Here is an 18,925-nt window from a genome sequence, read left to right on the forward strand (position 1 = left end):
CCACCGCTAACATAAGGTGTTTTTATTGTGCATTGTAGCCCTATATCTGTCATTCTTAAAACACTACGTATATGGGTGTCTGTTATGTACAACCCCTATATGGCATATGGAGCGAAATAACACCAAGCCAACGGCCATGTATTTATCACAGAACGGGGTAAGGCTCATTGAAGTGTTGCGCTCCTCCTTCTTTCTCCAGATTTTGCAGGACATGCAAAGGAGTCAAACACTTTCAAGCTTCAATAGGAAGCATCCAAATGCATTTCCATTCCCTCTCAACCCCATCTATCTGCGGCGTTGTCATGTATTCATAGAATCCTTCAGCCTGGACTTGTACACCAGGGGTTTAGAAGAATTGAGAATATCAATATCCCCAGTCCTCAGTCTCACTCTTATCCCTGGTCAAACCAAATGATTCAGCAGTCTCATTCCTGCTGCCTGCTGCCTAGCTAAACTTACTGTTGATTATCTGTGCATAGTCACTTTATCCCTACCTACATGTAAAAATGACTTTGACTAACCTATACATTCCGCACATTGATTCGGTACCCCCTGTATATACTGTAGCCTCATTGCTGTTCTTTCATTGCGTTTTTTACATTTTTTACTTTAGTTTATTTAGTAAATATTTTCTGAACTCTATTTTCTTAAAACTGTGTTGTTGGTTAAGGGCTTGTGAGTGTAAGCATTTCACGGTAAGGTCTACTACGCCCGTTGTATTCTGCGCATGTGACAAATCAAAGTGGATTTGATACAGCGATAAATGTGATATGGTGTCCATCACAAATCAACAGATGTCCAAACTGACCCTAACAAAACGATGACTCGTGTGGTTTATCAGGCGACCAGGACCATATACGGGTGACATGTTTATCATGGATGACACAAACTGGACCATAACACCACACCAGTCCGGGACCTGGCCCAGAACAGGACGGCGTGGAGAGACAAATGGCCAAGGAGCTAGCAAAGATTAGTGAGAGAGTGAGTGTCCACCATAAACCTATAGACTCACGTGATGGTGTCAATCATGTCCAGGCCCATCTCTACACAGCAGTGGGCATGGTCAGTCTTGGGCTGGGTCAGACCTGACACACAGTAGTAACAGTCTCCCAGGATCTTTATACGCCTACAATGGTTCTCCTGTCAATCAGAGGGGGTGGGGGGGGGGGGGGGGAGAGAGAGAGAGAGAGAGCTTTCTGATATTCAGAGCAATATTGAGACAGACTGACACAGACAACTAGACACAAAGTGCTTTCATTTCTAAACGGTTAAAGATATGTGTATGAAAACACCCTCAAATAAAAAGGTGACATTCTGTACTGTGACCTCGTAAAAAAACATTCAATTTCAAGTCCCAAATGCTGAAGTATAGAGCCAAATAAAAAAGTTTTAACTTCACTGTCCAAATAAATACGTAGGGGAGTGAGTGTATTTACACATAAATATCACATGCGCTTTCCAATATTCAGAGCAGTATGTCAGGCCTACGATGTTAGATTGCAGCGAGGGATTACTGACAAGATTGCCTTCTGCTTTCTACCTCGTATTCAAACCCTCTCTTTCCAATATCCATTCGCCTAAACCATTCAGGGCACATAGTGTATTTTAACATCAAGAAACTCCGCCCATCTGAATTAGGTCTTGTGCATTCATACATGCAGTAATGTGCAAATTCTCTATAACATACAGTATGTAACAGTTTTGCTTCCATCCCTCTCCTTGCCCCAACCTGGGCTTGAACCAGGGACCCTCTGAACACATCAGCAACTGCCTCCCACGAAGCAGCGTTGCCTATCGCTCCACTAAAGTCACGACCCTTGCAAAGCAAGGGACACAACTCCTTAAAGCTCCCAGAACGAGTGAAGTCACCGATTGAACCGCTACTAGCACGCACCGCTAATTCGCTAGCCATTTCACACCAGTTCCACATACATCCTGTAGGCTACCACAGGCTACAGCTGTACACACTAATGTGAACTTTGCAAGAGGTACTGTACAGTACAAATCCAACTTTAAAAAAGGAAACGAGTCTGAGTGCAGAAACATAACGGACCCCACTCCATCATATCATCGGGTCAGTGTTGTAGAAGAGAATAGATGTGTGGCCCGGGGTGGTATAGCTGTCTAAGCCGCTTCCTGTGGAGCGTGTGTACCACTGCCAGCCGAGGTCCAAATCCAAGCCCACTGCTCTTTCAGCACTCTCTCTCTCTCTCTCTATCAAAATAAACATACAAAACACAAGAACAATAAATAAGTGTGAACGTCCACGACGTGGAGCAACGCTGCCTGGCGTGATGTGAAGCTCTGCTCTGGGATGAAAGGAGCTTTGAATTGGAATTTGTAACCCATCCTTAGGGATCAGTGAGCCACAGAGTTCACAGTGAGCTATGGGTTGGTGGGCTGAGCTCCTAGCGGGTGATAACATCACCCGGGCTCCCATTGTTACTTCATGGAAGAGATGTGATCTTGGGCTGAGCAAAGCATGTGAACTGAAAGACTCATAGCTACGCGGTGTGCGTAATAGATGCTCTATTTTAACGTGCAAGTCCATTGGTGTTGAGAGAGCTTGTTAGCAGCATAAAATAGAGTTCCCTTCACATTATGTTACATACAGGCTACATTCGCGTTGTTATTGCTCAGTAGTACTGAGGGCATATTTCTTTCAAGTCAGATATATATTGATAAAGATATTGTCTTAAATTAAAAATATGTATTATAATAATTTGAAAGGAAATTCTGTCTTTTGATATGAGCTTAAATGCCATGGTGAATGACAACAATATTAAAAGGGGACAACTCTGGTTCGTCTTACACTGATAAAACTGAACTGCTTTGTAACACCAAAACGAGTGGCAACTGAGCGTCCACCAACGCGAAGGAGTCGAAACCTTAACTTTTCTAGAGTATTAAAACACATCATCCTGAGATGTTTTGAAACATTATATGGTGTGTGGTAACACCACTTAAAACTTCTACAGGATCGGTGGGTCCCCCGCGGGATGTAGGCTAATGTGATTAGCATGAGGTTAGCATAAGGTTGTAAGTAACAACACAATTTCCCAGGACACAGACATATCTGATATTGCAGAAAGCTTAAATTATTTTAATCTAACTGCACTGTCCAATTTAATAGCTATTACAGTGAAAAAAGACCATGCTCTTTTTTGAGAAGAGTGCACAGTTATGAACTTGAAAATGTATTAATAAACCAATTAAGCACATTTGGGCAGTCTTGACACAACATTTTGAACAGAAATGCAATGGTTCATTGGATCAGTCTAAAGCTTTGCACATACACTGATGCCATCTAGTGGCAAAAATCTAAATTGCGCATGGGCTGGAATAATATATGTCATTTTGCATTTCAAAGATGATGGTACAAAACAAATACAGTAGTGCTATCTTTTACCAGATCTAATGTGTTATATTCTCCAACATTCATTTTAACATTTCCACAAATGTCAAAGTGTTTCCTTTCAAATGTGCATATCCTTGCTACAAGCAATTAGATTTGGGTATGTCATTTTAGGCGAAAATTGCAAAAAAGGGCCGGATCCTTAAGAGGTTTCAATGAAGTGTTGTTCAACACCTTGCCAGGGAATCCTGTCTAGTGGAGAATTAGATTACTTGTTCTGGTATATTTTCATGGTTAACATTGATTAACATTGATATGTATAGTGCATCCGGAAAGTATTCAGACCCCTTCACTTTTTCCACATTTTGTTACATTACAGCCTTTTTGAAAAATGGATTAAATTATTTCATATCTACGAACTAAACCCCACAATGACAAAAAGCAAAAACTGGGTTTAAGAAAAAAAGTATTCAGGCCCTTTGCTATGAGACTCGAAACTGAGCTCAGATGCATCCTGTTTCCATTGATAATCCTTGAGATGTTTCTACAATGTGATTTCAACTGATTGGATATGATTTGGAAAGGCACACATCTGTCTACTACATAAAGGTCCCTCAGTTGACAGTGCATGTCAAACCAAACCATGAGGTCGAAGGAATTGTCCGTAGAGTTCCGAGACAGGATTGTGTCGAGGCACAGATCTGGGGAAGGGTACCAAAATATTTCTGCAGCATTGAATGCCCCAAGAACACAATGGCCTCCATCATTCTTAAATTGAAGAAGTTTGAAATCTCCAAGACACTTCCTAGAGATGGCCACCCGGCCAAACTGAGCAATCGGGGGCCAAGGGTCTTGGTCAGGGAGGTGACCAAGAACCCGATGGTCACTATGACAGAGCTCCAGAGTTCCTCTGTGGAGAATGGGAGAAACTCTTTGAGAAACTCTGGGAGATGTATGTCTATCTCAGGTCTCTGCTCCCCACACTCTCCCCTTACTGCGTATCCTGATTGAGGACAGTCATTTCTCTTTGATTCTGATGTGTCTTTCACAAAGCATCTATTTGATGACGTTGATGGGGAGAGATATTTTTGGAGCACCTCAAAAGCTCCAGAGTTCCTCTGTGGAGATGGGAGAACCATCCAGTAGGCCAACAAACTCTGCAGCACTCCACCAATCAGGCCTTTATGGTTGCCACTCCACAGTAAAAGGCACATGACAGCCGGCTTGGAGTCTGCCTAAAAGCACCTAAAGTACTCTCAGACCATGAGAAACAAGTCTCTCAGGTCTGATGAAACCAAGATTGAACTATTTGGCCTCAATGCCAAGAGTCACGTCTGGAGGAAACCTGGCACCATCCCAACTGTGAAACATGGTGGTAGCAGCATCATGCTGTGGGGATGTTTTTCAGTGGCATGGACTGAAAGACGAGTCAGGATCGAAGGAAAGATTAACAGAGCAAAGTACAGAGAGATCCTTGATGAAAACCTGCACCAGAGTGCTCAGGAACTCAGACTGGGACGAAGTTTCACCTTCCAACAGGACAACGACCTTAAGCACACAGCCAAGACAACGCAGGCGTGGCTTCGGGACAAGTTTCCTTGAGAGGCCCAGCCAGAGCCTGGACTTGAATCTGATAGCACATCTCTGGAGAGACCTGAAAATAGCTGTGCAGCGATGCTCCCAATCCAACCTGACAGAGTTTGAAAGGATCTGCAGAGAAGAATGGGAGAAACTTCCCAAATACAGGTGTACCAAGCTTGTAGCGTCTCACCCAAAATGATGCAAGGCTGTAATCACTGCCAAAGGTGATTCAACAAAGTATTGAGTAAAGGGTCTGAATACTTATGGAAATACAAGTTTAGTTTTTTTTTTTTTTGCATTGTTGAGCTCAGTGCTCAATCTACCAGCGGTAACTAGAGGTTGTATAGCAAGCATTGCAGGATACTTAAGTTTAAAAAAATAATTGAAATTACTTGCATTCATTTTTTGTAAATATACAGCACCAGCAAAAGTCCAGACACACCTACTTATTACAGGGTTTTCTTTATTTTTTACTATTTTCTACATTGTAAAATAAAATAATAGTGAAGACATCAAACCTACAGTTGAAGTCGGAAGTTTACATAAACTTAGGTTGAAGTCATTAATACTTGTTTTTCAACCACTCCACAACTTTCTTCTCCACAACAAACTATAGCTTTGGCAAGTCGGTTAGGACATCTACTTTGTGCGTGATACAAGTATTTTTTCCAACAATTGTTTACAGACAGATTTTTTTCACTTATAATTCACTGTATCACAATTCCAGTGGGTCAGAAGTTTACATACACTAAGTTGACTGTGCCTTTGGAAAATTCCATAAAATTATGTCATGGCTTTAGAGGCTTCTGATAGGCTGATTGACATCATTTGAGTAAATTGGAGGTGTACCTGTGGATGTATTTTGAGGCCTACCTTCAAACTCAGTGCCTCTCTGATTGACATCATGGGGGAAAAAAGAAAATCAGCCAAGACCTCCACAAGTTTGGCTCATCCTTGGTACCACGTTCATCTGTACAAACAATAGTACGCAAGTATAAACACAATGGGACCAAGCAGCCATCATACCGCTCAGGAAGGAGACGCATTCTGTCTCCTAGAGATTAACGTACTTTGGTGTTCAAAATGCGAATCAATCCCAGAACAATAGCAAAGGACCTAGTAAAGATGCTGGAGGAAACAGGTACAAAAGTATCTATATCCACAGTAAAACAAGTCCTGTATCTACACAACCTGAAAGGCCGCTCAGCAAGGAAGAAGTCACTGCTCCAAAACCACTATAAAAAAAGACAGACTACGGTTTGCAACTGCACATGGGGACTAAGATCGTACATTTAGGAGAAATGTCCTCTGGTCTGATGAAACAAAAATAGAACTGTTTGGCAATAATGACCATTGTTATAATTGGAGGAAAATGGGGGAGGCTTGCAAGCCGAATAACACCATCCTCACTGTGAAGCACAGGGGTGGCAGCATCATGTTGTGGGGGTGCTTTGTTGCAGGAGGGACTGGTGCACTTCACAAAATAGATGGCATCATGAGGATGGAAAATAATGAGGTTATATTGAAGCAACATCAAGACATCAGTCAGGAAGTTAAAGCTTGGTTGCAAATGGGCCTTCCAAATGGACAATAACCCCAAGCATACTTCCAAAGGTGTGGCAAAATGGCTTAAGGACAACAAAGTCAAGGTATTGGAGTGGCCATCACAAAGCCCTGACCTCAATCCTATAGAAAATGTGTGCGCAGAACTGAAAAGGCGTGTGGGAGCAAGGAGGCCTACAAACCTAAATCAGTTACACCAGCTCTGTCAGGAGGAATGGGCCAAACCCAACTTATTGTGGGAAGCATTTGGAAGGCTACCCAAAATGTTTGACTCAAGTTAAATGCTACCAAATACTAATTGAGTGTATGTAAACTTCTGACCCACTGGGAATGTGATAAAAGAAATAAAAGCTGAAATAAATAATTATATTTACTATTATTCTGACATTTCACATTCTTAAAATAAAGTGGTGATCCTAACTGACCTAAGACAGGTCAATTAAAATGTTAAATGTATTTGGCTAAGGTATATGTAAACTTCGGACTTCAACTGTATGAAATAACACATATAGAATCATGTCGTAAGCAAAAAAGTCCCACTCCCACTTGTCCCACTTCCACTCTCTCTGTCTCCTCCTGTTTTCTAATCTGTCAACAACAAAAAAAAGCATTTAAAAAAAGGTGGAATTCCAGAAAAAAAAGACTCCATAGGACGTAATCATCCACCATAATTTCTATAAACCATTTCTATTTCTTAACAATTTGATGAGATCACCGTAAAACAACAAAAAAAAAATTATAAATACAATGGCAGGAGAATCTATGACCTAGCTATGTAAACATAAGCAATGAGATCGGTGACACGCAGCCTACTTTCTAATAAGACAGTGGTATTGATTGAACAATCGAACCACACATAAAACAAATAAAAACTCACTCAAACGTACATCATCAACCCTCCAAAGCCCAAAGCTCATCTCAAACTAACTACTCCGACACAGTCAGGTAGAATGAACACTGTAAAATCTAAATAATAAAAGAGTGGAACGCATAATGAAAGTTCTGAATCTTCAGAGGAGAGCGAGAGTATTGGGTTCTGTTTGAGGTCTCTAGCTATTTCACTAGCTCTTTATGGCTGTGTGAATGCACAAACAACAGAAGTTACACATTTTCATCAGGACTTAGGAGACTCCCCTTCAGGCTCCTACTCACACATAGCCATTTCAAATAGACAGCTTAGGCAATTACACTGTGCCAAAGGAGTAAGCCACAGAGTTAAGCCACCTGCGTGAAGAACGTAGGCTACGTGCCAGCTGTTCACTAACAGGTTAGCCTCTGTCGACGTTCCAAATGGCACCCCGTTCCCTTCATAGTGCATAACATAGAGAATATGCAGCCATTTGGGACTTAGCTTTGAAAAGAAAAGAAGAAAGAATTCATTTTCTTTAAGTGTAACACTCCAAGGTGCTACTGTATCTGCTAGCACTGGTTTAACAGGGGGGAGACATCGTCTTACTCTACAACAGGAGAGGTACTGTACTACTAGACCAAGCCACCTACAAGGACATATCCATTAATATGATCCCTGAGTGTTCAAACTACTGGAAAGACAAAGATCACATATAGCTCCAAAATGAACATCCTCTGTTAAAAGGAGAGGCGCAACTAGGCTCCCTGCTAGTGAGTATTTATGAACGTACTCCACTATATAAACGCCTAAACTCTACATTTTGAATATAAACAAATGTGAGCAAGCAGGGATGAAACTAGGGTGAAACCAGGGTGAAACGTCCATGGTGTGGGTTAACATAACATATAATAAATAGCCTATAACAGATGGCGGGTTGTACACTAGAGTCTGGCTACAGCGAGGCTATAATAAGTAGATCGAGTTTGGAGTTGTGGATACGTGAGGGAGAGGAAAGCCCTGGTGCTTAGAAAGCCTCCTCTCCTCTCAGTCCTCTCTCTGTGCTGCGCTGCGTCTCTTCTCCTGTCCCTGTGTTAGTTCATCTGATCTGCCCAGTGAGCTAGGGCTTAGGGGGCAGATTCAGACCCAAACTGTGCAGGATTACTCGGGCCCTGTCACGTGACCATACCACCCATGCGCAAACTGTATGGCCATGATTAGAGAGAGAGAGAGAGAGAGAGAGAGAGAGAGAGAGAGAGAGAGAGAGAGAGAGAGAGAGAGAGAGAGAGAGAGAGAGAGAGAGAGAGAGAGAGAGAGAGAGAGAGAGAGAGAGAGAGAGAGAGAGAGAGAGAGAGAGAGAGAGAGAGAGAGAGAGAGAGAGAGAGAGAGAGAGAGAGAGAGAGAGAAAGGGAGAGAGAGATTATATTAATCAAAACAGACAGCACCATTTTTTTTTTTTTTTTTTTTTTTTTACGGATAGCCAGGGTCACACTTCAACACTCAGACATCATTCACAAATTATGCATTTGTGTTTAGTGAGTCCGCCAGATCAGAAGGAGTAGGGATGACGAGGTGTTCCCTTGATAAGTGCATGAATTGGACCATTTTCCTGTCCTGCAAACCATTCAAAATGTAACTAGTACTTTTGGGTGTCAGGGAAAATGTATGGAGTAAAAAGTACATTATTTTGTTGAGGAATGTAGCGAGGTAAAAGTTGTCAAAAATATAAATAGTAAAGTACAAATACCCCCCAAAAAACTACTTGAGTAGTGCTTTAAAGCATTTTGACTTAAGTATTTTACACCACTGCCTAAACGTTGTGTGTTCCGTCCATCTTGAAGGTGACAGGGTGTAGTAGAGAATGTCATCCAGACAAGATGGCCTGACCATGGCTCTAGCACATCAATATTGTGATATGTTAAGGTCTGTCATTGTATCAAATCAAAACTAATTGTATTTGTCACGTGCTTTGTAAACAATAGACTAAAAGTGAAACGCTTACTTACAGGCCCTTTCCAGCAATTCAGAGAAGAAAAAAAGATAAAGAATTGAAGAATTGAAAAATAATAACACAAGGAATAAATACACAATGCGTAACAATAACTTGGGGTACCAGTACTGTGTTGATGTGCAGGGGTTTGAGGTAATTGAGGTAGATAGTCGTAATAGTTGTGCGCGGCCACGCAGTCTTGGGAGAACAGGGAGAACAGGGATTACAAGAGACTAAGCACGCACCTCTGAGGGCCCCCCCCCCCCCATGTTGACGGTCAACATGGTGGATATGTTGCTGCCGACCCTCACCACATAGGGTGGCCTATCAGGAAGTGCAGGATCCAGTTGCAGAGGGAGGTGTTAAATCCCAGGGTCCTTAGTTTAGTGATGAGCTTTAAGGACACTATGGTGATGAACGCTGAGCTGTAGTCGATAAACAGCATTCTCACGTAGGCGTTCCTTTTGTCCAGGTAGGAAAGGGCAGCGTGGGGTAAAATAGAGATTGCGTCCTCTGTGGATCTGTTGGGGCGGTATGCGAATAGGAGTGGGTCCAGGGTGTCTGGGATCATGGTGTTGATGTGAGCCATGACCAGTCTTTCAAAGCATTTCATGGCTACAGATGTGAGTGCTAGGTGGCGATATTCATTTAGACAGGTTGCCTTAGCATTCATGGGCACAGAGACTATGGTATCAACTAAAACATATGTCAGTCCCTTCCCAAAAGACGTTATGGGACATGGGATTTCTGTGCTCAGCTGTGTCCATTGGCTTCTCTGACACTCATTTACACAATGATGATGATCTCTGTGTGTGTGTGAGCACACACACAAACAGGACATAAGAAGAAATATCAAAGAGTCCGATTACAAATGTAAGCCCACAAATGAGTGGAGAGAACAGAGGGAAAGGAACATGAAATATAACAGGGGCATGAAATATGCAGTTCAGGGAAGCAGGCTGTTGTGTGTCAATTAAACAGACCAGAAACAAGGAGCTGGTCTAAGAGCTGAGATGCAAAGTGGCGTTGAGAGGAGATTGGAAGAGAGAAAGAAGAGAGAGGGGGATAAGAAAGCTCTGTGTAAACTCTACCATGGAAACTGAAAAATCACACACACACACACACACACACACACACACACACACACACACACACACACACACACACACACACACACACACACACACACACACACACACACACACACACACACACACACACACACACACACACACACACACGAGCCAGAGTCATTAAAAGTTATTGCATAATAATGCTGTATAAATCAGCAGAGTATCTCTCTCTGCACAGAGACTATTGATTCCGGTGCTTAGTAGACAGACAGAAACTGAGAGAAACATTGTTGAAACAGTTCTAGAGGAAGAGAGGGATGAGTGGAATGTGTTTCTTCATCACATACCAATTGTCTTAGGGCCAGAAGTTTTTCCTATAACCACGTGACCTGATCAGGAAAATACCCTAGTTATGGGCTATGATAGGGAGTTTGTCCTGATCAGGTCACATGATTAAGGAAAAACAAAAGGCCCTATCGGTTACGAATGTGTTATGAAGTCATCATTTAGGTTAGATGCCCTTTAAAAAGGTACACTATGCAGAAAACGCTCCACCATTTCCTGGTTGCTAAAATTGTAATAGTTTGCCTAATTTCAGTTTATGTGACTAAACAAGCACGTATAGTTTAGAGAATCATTGTACCATCTAAAAAAATATATTATATTTTCAGCTGTTTGAAGCTGGTGTACAAAACCGACTCAAAACTGACTCAAAAACAAAACTTAAGAACGGGAAGCATAGAAATAGGGCACATAGAACAGATCTACCGCTTCTTAGACTTACTTTCAATGAGAAAGCAAGAGACAGATCTATAACTCACATTACTCTGTAGATTTGGTCGTGTCGTCCCAAAAAGTTACATATTGCAGCTTTAAATAAAAGGGATAACCCATAGTTTAAGATAGAAGGGGTTAACCAAATCAACAGTGATGTTATTTTTGTCCCTTTAATTTTGTCACAATCACAGAGCAACATCAATACACCCTAAGGCGCAGGGAGGAGAGTGATAAAGAGGCTGTGAGAGAAGCCAGCGTGAAACAGTCAGCACAGTTTACAAAGAAACAGACTGAAAGGGAAGTGGGATCAAGCTCGTTTTTTACATGCCTAAAGTCAAATGTGATACCAAGTCATTGCTCATTTGCATTGTGCATGTCTTAGAGAGAGAGAGATGGGGGGTGGTGGGAAAGAAAGAAGCATGAGCAGTGGGTGAGAGGAGAGGAGAAAAAGAAAAATATGAGTGGGAGAGAAAGAGAGGAGGAGTCGGTTTGAGGGAGGATAATTGGAGAGAGTAGTGTGTTCTTGGCCCACTTCCCCGGTGGAGAGACAACAAGTCCAACAGTTGGACAGGTGGTGTTGGGGATGGTGTTGTCGACCGGCAGGACTGACGAGCTGAGACTCTGCCTGGTGGACATGTGGCTTCGCCCGCTCCTCGTTTTTGACAGGGAGAGACTGTGTGTGTGTGTGTGTCTCAACTTGTGTGCTTGTGCGTGTGTGTGTGTGCTTGTACGTGTGAGTGTGTGCAGCCTGTTGTGGCCTGGCAGAATGAATCACTTGCGGTGCCACTTATCACAGTGACTGGGTCTATGGGTCAGGACACAGGGTGAACCTCTGGTGAGGGAGTTAAAGTCTGGGGACAGTTGTCACTGTGATCTGTGGGGACACTGCCACTGTGACACAATACACATCAAGCTTATGGGAGATAGCTTAAAGCTTAATGTGAAATGTGGTTCTTGCATGTCAGCATCTACTATAAACTGTATATAATCTCTCTTTCTCTCTCTCAGTTACTTGTGAGGCATTAGGTTGTAGGACTGTATCTGTGCCAACAGGCAGGCCAGGACCTTCTTATGTGAATAATGAGGCCAAGAGCATTGAAGGCATGGTAATATATACAATTGGGAATAATCCCCAAATTACCAATGTCACAACAGTTTCTAGAAATTCCATCTGAAAATTACACTGTACCACCATGACCGCCCTTAATCACCTTTAGTCAAACTGCAGTCGTCTTGTCTGGTTTTGTTTTTAATTGCATGTAAACAAAGAGACTGAAAATAGCTGGGCCGATTTGGCCAAGAAAATGTTCTATGAAAGCAGAAAAGGGTTGGTTGTAATCCCGTGGATTAAGGGATTGCACAGGCACATGTGCACAGTGTACATAATTGGGGCCAGATTACATGTAGTTAAGAGAGGTGGGAGGATGATCTGATGGGTGTGTGTGGTTGGTGTTGGAGAGCTAGGGGTGAGGGGTGATGGGTCTGACACCTCTAACTCCAACACAACACATATGTTTCAGCCTAATATCAAGGTCTGGGATTCCCTGTAGAAGGTGAGGGGTAGGGTGAGGCTACTTCAGCAATCATGCCTGTTGAGAGGTGAATATACATTATATTAACTATTTACACTTTCTCTTGTGATAACAATGATAACTGCAACAAGCAAAAACCGACCAAAAATAGTACTAAAGTACAAGATATAATTTTTTTTGTCCAAAGCAAGACAAAAGTTGCATGGACTTTCACGGCACCAACATAGCAAGAGAGTTGCTAAGAATGAAACACTAGATATTGACCGAAGGAGCGTTCACATCTGTTTCCATTGACGCCGAATGTAAATATTGGGACGGATACAACTCAGACTCGTCCGCTTAACCCCTCCCCTCCATTCAGATCATTCAAAACGATCACAGACAAGACATCTGGAATGGATTAAGTATCCCGTCACCTCTGCCGCAGACGAGAGCGCGTGTGATCGTACCAAACATATGTGGCCCTGATGCCACCGATGACATTGTGGAAAACTGGAATGACAGCTGTGAGAGAGCCAGTCAACCGTGTCTCACCTCCTGACATGAAGATGCACACGCTCCATATCGCTACGGGTCAAAACCAGACCCAAAGCCTAGACAGACCAGGGAGCAAAAGGACAGTCCTCTGGTCAAAGACAAACTGAAAACATTGGGCAATTGTAGGTCAAAAGGGGATCCAAATTGCCTGTGACAAATGAACAGATAACATTTTTCTCAATGATGCACCAGCAATTACTTAAATGAATGTACCAAAGCAAAAAAAATCACCAAAGTACATGAGTTGGTATTCATACTTCAACAACAAGCAGCAGGGTAGCATGTAGATGAGGGTCAAATATGCCACAGTATAACAACTAAACAGCCGATTGCCCATGCTAGCATGTCTAGGAGCCAGCCTTTAGAATAGGGTGAGCATGAGGAAAAGTAGACATGCGGTAAGTGTCACCAGTAGAAGCTCAAAGTGAGAACAGGAAAGATAATAGACTTACCGTGGCCAGTTCATCAAACTTCCCAAAGAGCTCATTGAGAAGTTTGACCAGCTCCTGGGCTGTGCACTGAGACGCCAGGCTGGTAAACCCCACAATGTCAGCAAACAGGATGCTGGAAGAGAGTGAGAGAGAGAGAGAGAGAGAGAGAGAGAGAGAGAGAGAGAGAGAGAGTAGAGATTAGAAAAATGAGAGAGAGAGAGAGTTGGGGTTGAGGAGAGACATAGAAATGAAACATTCCAAGATGACAGGTACAGCATAATCTTCCTGATATAACAGTGTCTCAGACCTGAGGTGTTAGATCGCGCCGACGAGGGATAGAGATGAGCATCGCGTGCTCGGTCAGATTGTTGAGGTGAGCATTGTCTCTTGTGATAATCTGTTTAGATTGAGATGGAACGGTGACAGCCAATGAGATGATCCATGTTCTGTTCCATTGCCTGACAGGCAGTGAAATCAAGCAGGACTCAGAATAGCAACATGGTTTGTTCTTCCCCGAGATCATTCTCATAGGGATCAACGCAGAGCCTTGCCCTGTTAGGAGTTAGACAGAAAACATACACCTCCCTAAGTAGTTAGTATCTGTTTTACCATTATCAATGAACTTTATGTACCCAGTCCCCCCCATTTGAAGAAGTCATTCACCTGTAGGGTATTAAATGTAGTCAAAAAGTTGAGTATTTGGTCCCATATTCCTAGCCCTAATGACTACATCAAGCTACAAAATTGTTGGATGCATTTGCAGTTTGTTTTGGTTGTGTTTCAGATTATGTTTGGATTATATATATTTTTTTAATTAAAAACCTGTATTAGAAAATCTCTTTCTCTGAGCAATTGTATTAGTATAAAATAATATAATTATAACATTTTTTAAGCATACAATATAGCTCAGTATAGGGCTGACCTATATGGTCAAAATATCGTATGACAAAATATTTCACATTTTTTACAACATGACGGTATTGTAGGTTTTTTAATAAGTTCTAAATTTGCTTTACGAGTTGTGCATGACCCTAGGGTGGCAACACAACATGAGTGATTTCAATTTACACACTGCTACGTAGGGCTGCACAATGTGTGCAAAAGATCTAGGCCTTATTTTTTACCAAATATTACAATTGCAATGGCACTTGGACTGAGCCTGCAACGCTGGCGGCTTCATACCTAAGTGGAATCATTTATGCCATAAGGGCAACACATTATCTTTGAGTTTGCAATTTCACACAAAAGAATGGAGAAGCTTTTTGTTTACTGTATGTCTGATGTCGAGACTTGACACATGTAAAAGATGAATTACCTCCCAAATTAAAATGGTGAACTGTTAAGGTTTATATTTTGTAAAACGATGTGTTAATTTGAATGTCATGCTCATTTTATTATTTAAAAGTGGAACATGAATTGCATCATTGAAGTGACAAGTGCCCCAAAGTTGATTGATTCTCGCCGTTCCCTGGAAGTCACCCTCTGAGTTTTGTCGGCAACACATGACAACAGAGAACCCGCCAAGCGAGTTGGTAGGGGCGAGGCGGTGGTTCGGGATTCACAATAGTGACCAATCGACATATGATCTAGTGGTCGAGCAACAACAACTGCGCTCCTTGAGTGATAAGGGGCTTAGTGAGACAGCGGGAGAGAGATGAGTCAAGTAGTAAACTACAAAAACGGAGTGGTGTATCACATTTAACCAACCAAACACTGAAATACCATTATAGAAGGTAATTGTGCATATAATCCGCTATACAATAAACTAGGGTATATTTTAATATTTATTTTTTAGGCCTACCATATGTTTTTCTCATTTTTATCAAGGGTGCCAATAATATATCCCAGACCAGCCATATTCCCTTCAGCCCTGACCCCAATAAACAAATCATCCTATTAGAGCCATTACTGTGAGCAGATGTTATTAGCCCAGTGTTGAGTAATATCCTCCCCCAGCGCCCCAGCCCCAGGTCTCATGGGGCATTTAAACCCTGGACCGAGCCTCTCAGACAGCGCTGTCTCCCAGTCTGTGTTGCGCCCGCAAGACCGCATCGCCAGGCCAGGCGGACATACTGTATTTGACCTCGCCATGTAATCCTCCATCATCTCATCCAGCCAGATCTCATCACATTCCAGGGGACTTCTCTGCCATCTCCCTATTATACTAATGTGTGGTTGGGCTGAGTACTGCTGTGACGGACAAAAAAAACCTGCCAAAACACATTTATGTTCTATTCAGTGTATAATGGACCAATAAACATTGTATTGTATCGTAATGTAGCCTAGCCTTTCTGAAGCAGCCAGGCGAGCCTAGTGCTCGTGATTGGAATGTAATCTTGTTGTGTGTGAAAAAGGCTTGCAAAGCAACTCGGAGGGGTTCAAGGCTAGAGGTGTGTGTGTGTGTGTGTGTGTGTGTGTGTGTGTGTGTGTGTGTGTGTGTGTGTGTGTGTGTGTGTGTGAGGAGAGTTGTTGACGTCAGGGCTCTTGTAGAGACTGGTGGCAGTGGTAAAGAGCCTGCTTGATGAGATGGCATGTGGGTCACAGTGATAAAAGCTACCCTGAGCAGAGGGTCAATTACTTCCTGGATGAATAATTCTGCTGATTCTCTGTGTGAGAGGACAGGGAGGCCGGCAGTGTTGTGACACACACACACACACACACACACACACACACACAGACAGCACATCATCAACAGGTGTAAAGTCCCCAGAGGGCCGTGCTCTAGGAGATCTAGACCTGTCAAGCCAGACTAGAATGTGTCAGGTGGGATTCAGGAGATGACTGTGAGGCAACCTGCCTGCCTGTCTGTCTGGGTTACGCAACAATAGCAGACTGTCAGTAGGATTGGGCATGTTGCCAGTAATGTGGGACAATGGAGTGTGTGTGTGTGTGTGTGTGTGTTGCCCGTTGGTTTGAAGGCTGCAGGAAGTGACGGATTTACAAAATTGCCTCAGGTCTTACAGTGCCTTCAGAAAGTATTCACACCCCTTGACTTCTTCCACATTGTGTTGTGTTCCCGCCCAAATTTAAAATGTATTCAATTGTGATATTTTTGGTCACTAACCTACACACAATACCCCATATCGTAAAAGTGGAATTATGTTGTTAGAAATGTTTACTGATGAATGAAAAATGAAAAGCTGAAATGTCTTGAGTCAGTAAGTATTCAACCCCTTTGCTCTGGCACTTTCAGAGCTGGGCAGGGAAAAGAAATAGAAAGGAAGACTACACATTTCTGGAGTAAAAACACAGGTGCTGCCGATCATACTGCCACTGTCGTTGAGGCAGAGGACATGGACTGTATATGTAACCCATGTATCTGATGCTGTCTAGCGAATAGTATGGCATGACAGAATCAGATACAAACAGTTTTCTGTTTCACTGCTACTGCATTGTTTAGTACACAAACGAGCTGAAGGCTCTGATGCATTGTTTAGTACACAAACGAGCTAAAGGCTCTGATGCATTGTTTAGTACACAAACGAGCTAAAGGCTCTGATGCATTGTTTAGTACACAAACGAGCTAAAGGCTCTGATGCATTGTTTAGTACACAAACGAGCTAAAGGCTCTGATGCATTGTTTAGTACACAAACGAGCTAAAGGCTCTGATGCATTGTTTAGTACACAAACGAGCTAAAGGCTCTGATGCATTGTTTAGTACACAAACGAGCTAAAGGCTCTGATGCATTGTTTAGTACACAAACGAGCTAAAGGCTCTGATGCATTGTTTAGTACACAAACGAGCTAAAGGCTCTGATGCATTGTTTAGTACACAAACGAGCTAAAGGCTCTGATGCATTGTTTAGTACACAAACGAGCTGAAGGCTCTGATGCATTGTTTAGTACACAAACGAGCTAAAGGCTCTGATGCATTGTTTAGTACACAAACGAGCTAAAGGCTCTGATGCATTGTTTAGTACACAAACGAGCTAAAGGCTCTGATGCATTGTTTAGTACACAAACGAGCTAAAGGCTCTGATGCATTGTTTAGTACACAAACGAGCTGAAGGCTCTGATGCATTGTTTAGTACACAAACGAGCTAAAGGCTCTGATGCATTGTTTAGTACACAAACGAGCTAAAGGCTCTGATGCATTGTTTAGTACACAAACGAGCTAAAGGCTCTGATGCATTGTTTAGTACACAAACGAGCTAAAGGCTCTGATGCATTGTTTAGTACACAAACGAGCTAAAGGCTCTGATGCTACACAAACGAGCTAAAGGCTCTGATGCATTGTTTAGTACACAAACGAGCTAAAGGCTCTGATGCATTGTTTAGTACACAAACGAGCTAAAGGCTCTGATGCATTGTTTAGTACACAAACGAGCTGAAGGCTCTGATGCATTGTTTAGTACACAAACGAGCTAAAGGCTCTGATGCATTGTTTAGTACACAAACGAGCTGAAGGCTCTGATGCATTGTTTAGTACACAAACGAGCTGAAGGCTCTGATGCATTGTTTAGTACACAAACGAGCTGAAGGCTCTGATGCATTGTTTAGTACACAAACGAGCTAAAGGCTCTGATGCATTGTTTAGTACACAAACGAGCTAAAGGCTCTGATGCATTGTTTAGTACACAAACGAGCTGAAGGCTCTGATGCATTGTTTAGTACACAAACGAGCTAAAGGCTCTGATGCATTGTTTAGTACACAAACGAGCTAAAGGCTCTGATGCATTGCTTTTCTAATTCTCTTCCCATCTATGTTGTTTCCCTCTCTTCCTTTCCCAGTATAATTCTGCACACACCATTGCATATTACCTTCCTGCTTTTCCCTCTTTCCTTCTCAGTGCAACACAGACACAGCTTAATGTGATGTAAATTGAGAGATGAATACAATCCAAAGCATCTATTAATTTATCTCGTTTGCAAAGAAGATTCCCTTATCAAGGAGCATTATACTCTATGGCTGGCATTTCATGTGAGGTAATGCTCTGTAACATACTATGGTTTTTCTTGGCTTAACTTTGGCAATGTTTCATATTTTTCTTATTTATAGACACGTTTATTAGTACGGCATAATATTTAAGTGTTTATAAACTACCCACACCGGCACCGTATCATAATAATCCAAGCTACCATAATCATTTCATTTCAAATCCAGTCGCGGAACATAATAACAAAGTATTGACTAAATTACTGTACCACTGTTTACTTTTCAATTGCAGCCGACCTTCATCATATTATTCACCCCTTGCAATAGGCTTGGATCTCTTTCAGTAGATCGTCAGTGGG

General features: G+C 42.3%; 2 protein-coding genes across 3 annotated transcripts in view; both read right to left on the reverse strand.

Moving 5' to 3' along the window:
- LOC118394762 (solute carrier family 22 member 23-like) overlaps nucleotides 1-18,925 on the reverse strand; it is a 457,726-nt gene that overhangs the window by 276,570 nt on the left and 162,231 nt on the right. The window lies entirely within an intron of this gene.
- Nucleotides 1-18,925, reverse strand: part of LOC118394766 (adenylate cyclase type 1-like) — a 61,693-nt gene that overhangs the window by 29,537 nt on the left and 13,231 nt on the right. For both annotated transcript variants that reach the window (XM_052463842.1, XM_052463841.1), the window contains exons 4-5: nucleotides 13,711-13,822; nucleotides 1,016-1,143 (exon numbers count right to left, since the gene is read on the reverse strand). In XM_052463842.1, coding sequence (XP_052319802.1) covers nucleotides 1,016-1,143; nucleotides 13,711-13,822 — 240 coding nt within the window. The remainder of the gene's footprint in view (nucleotides 1-1,015; nucleotides 1,144-13,710; nucleotides 13,823-18,925) is intronic.

This window comes from Oncorhynchus keta, chromosome 15, assembly GCF_023373465.1.
Source record: "Oncorhynchus keta strain PuntledgeMale-10-30-2019 chromosome 15, Oket_V2, whole genome shotgun sequence".
In the NCBI taxonomy this organism is placed as follows: Eukaryota; Metazoa; Chordata; class Actinopteri; order Salmoniformes; family Salmonidae; genus Oncorhynchus; species Oncorhynchus keta.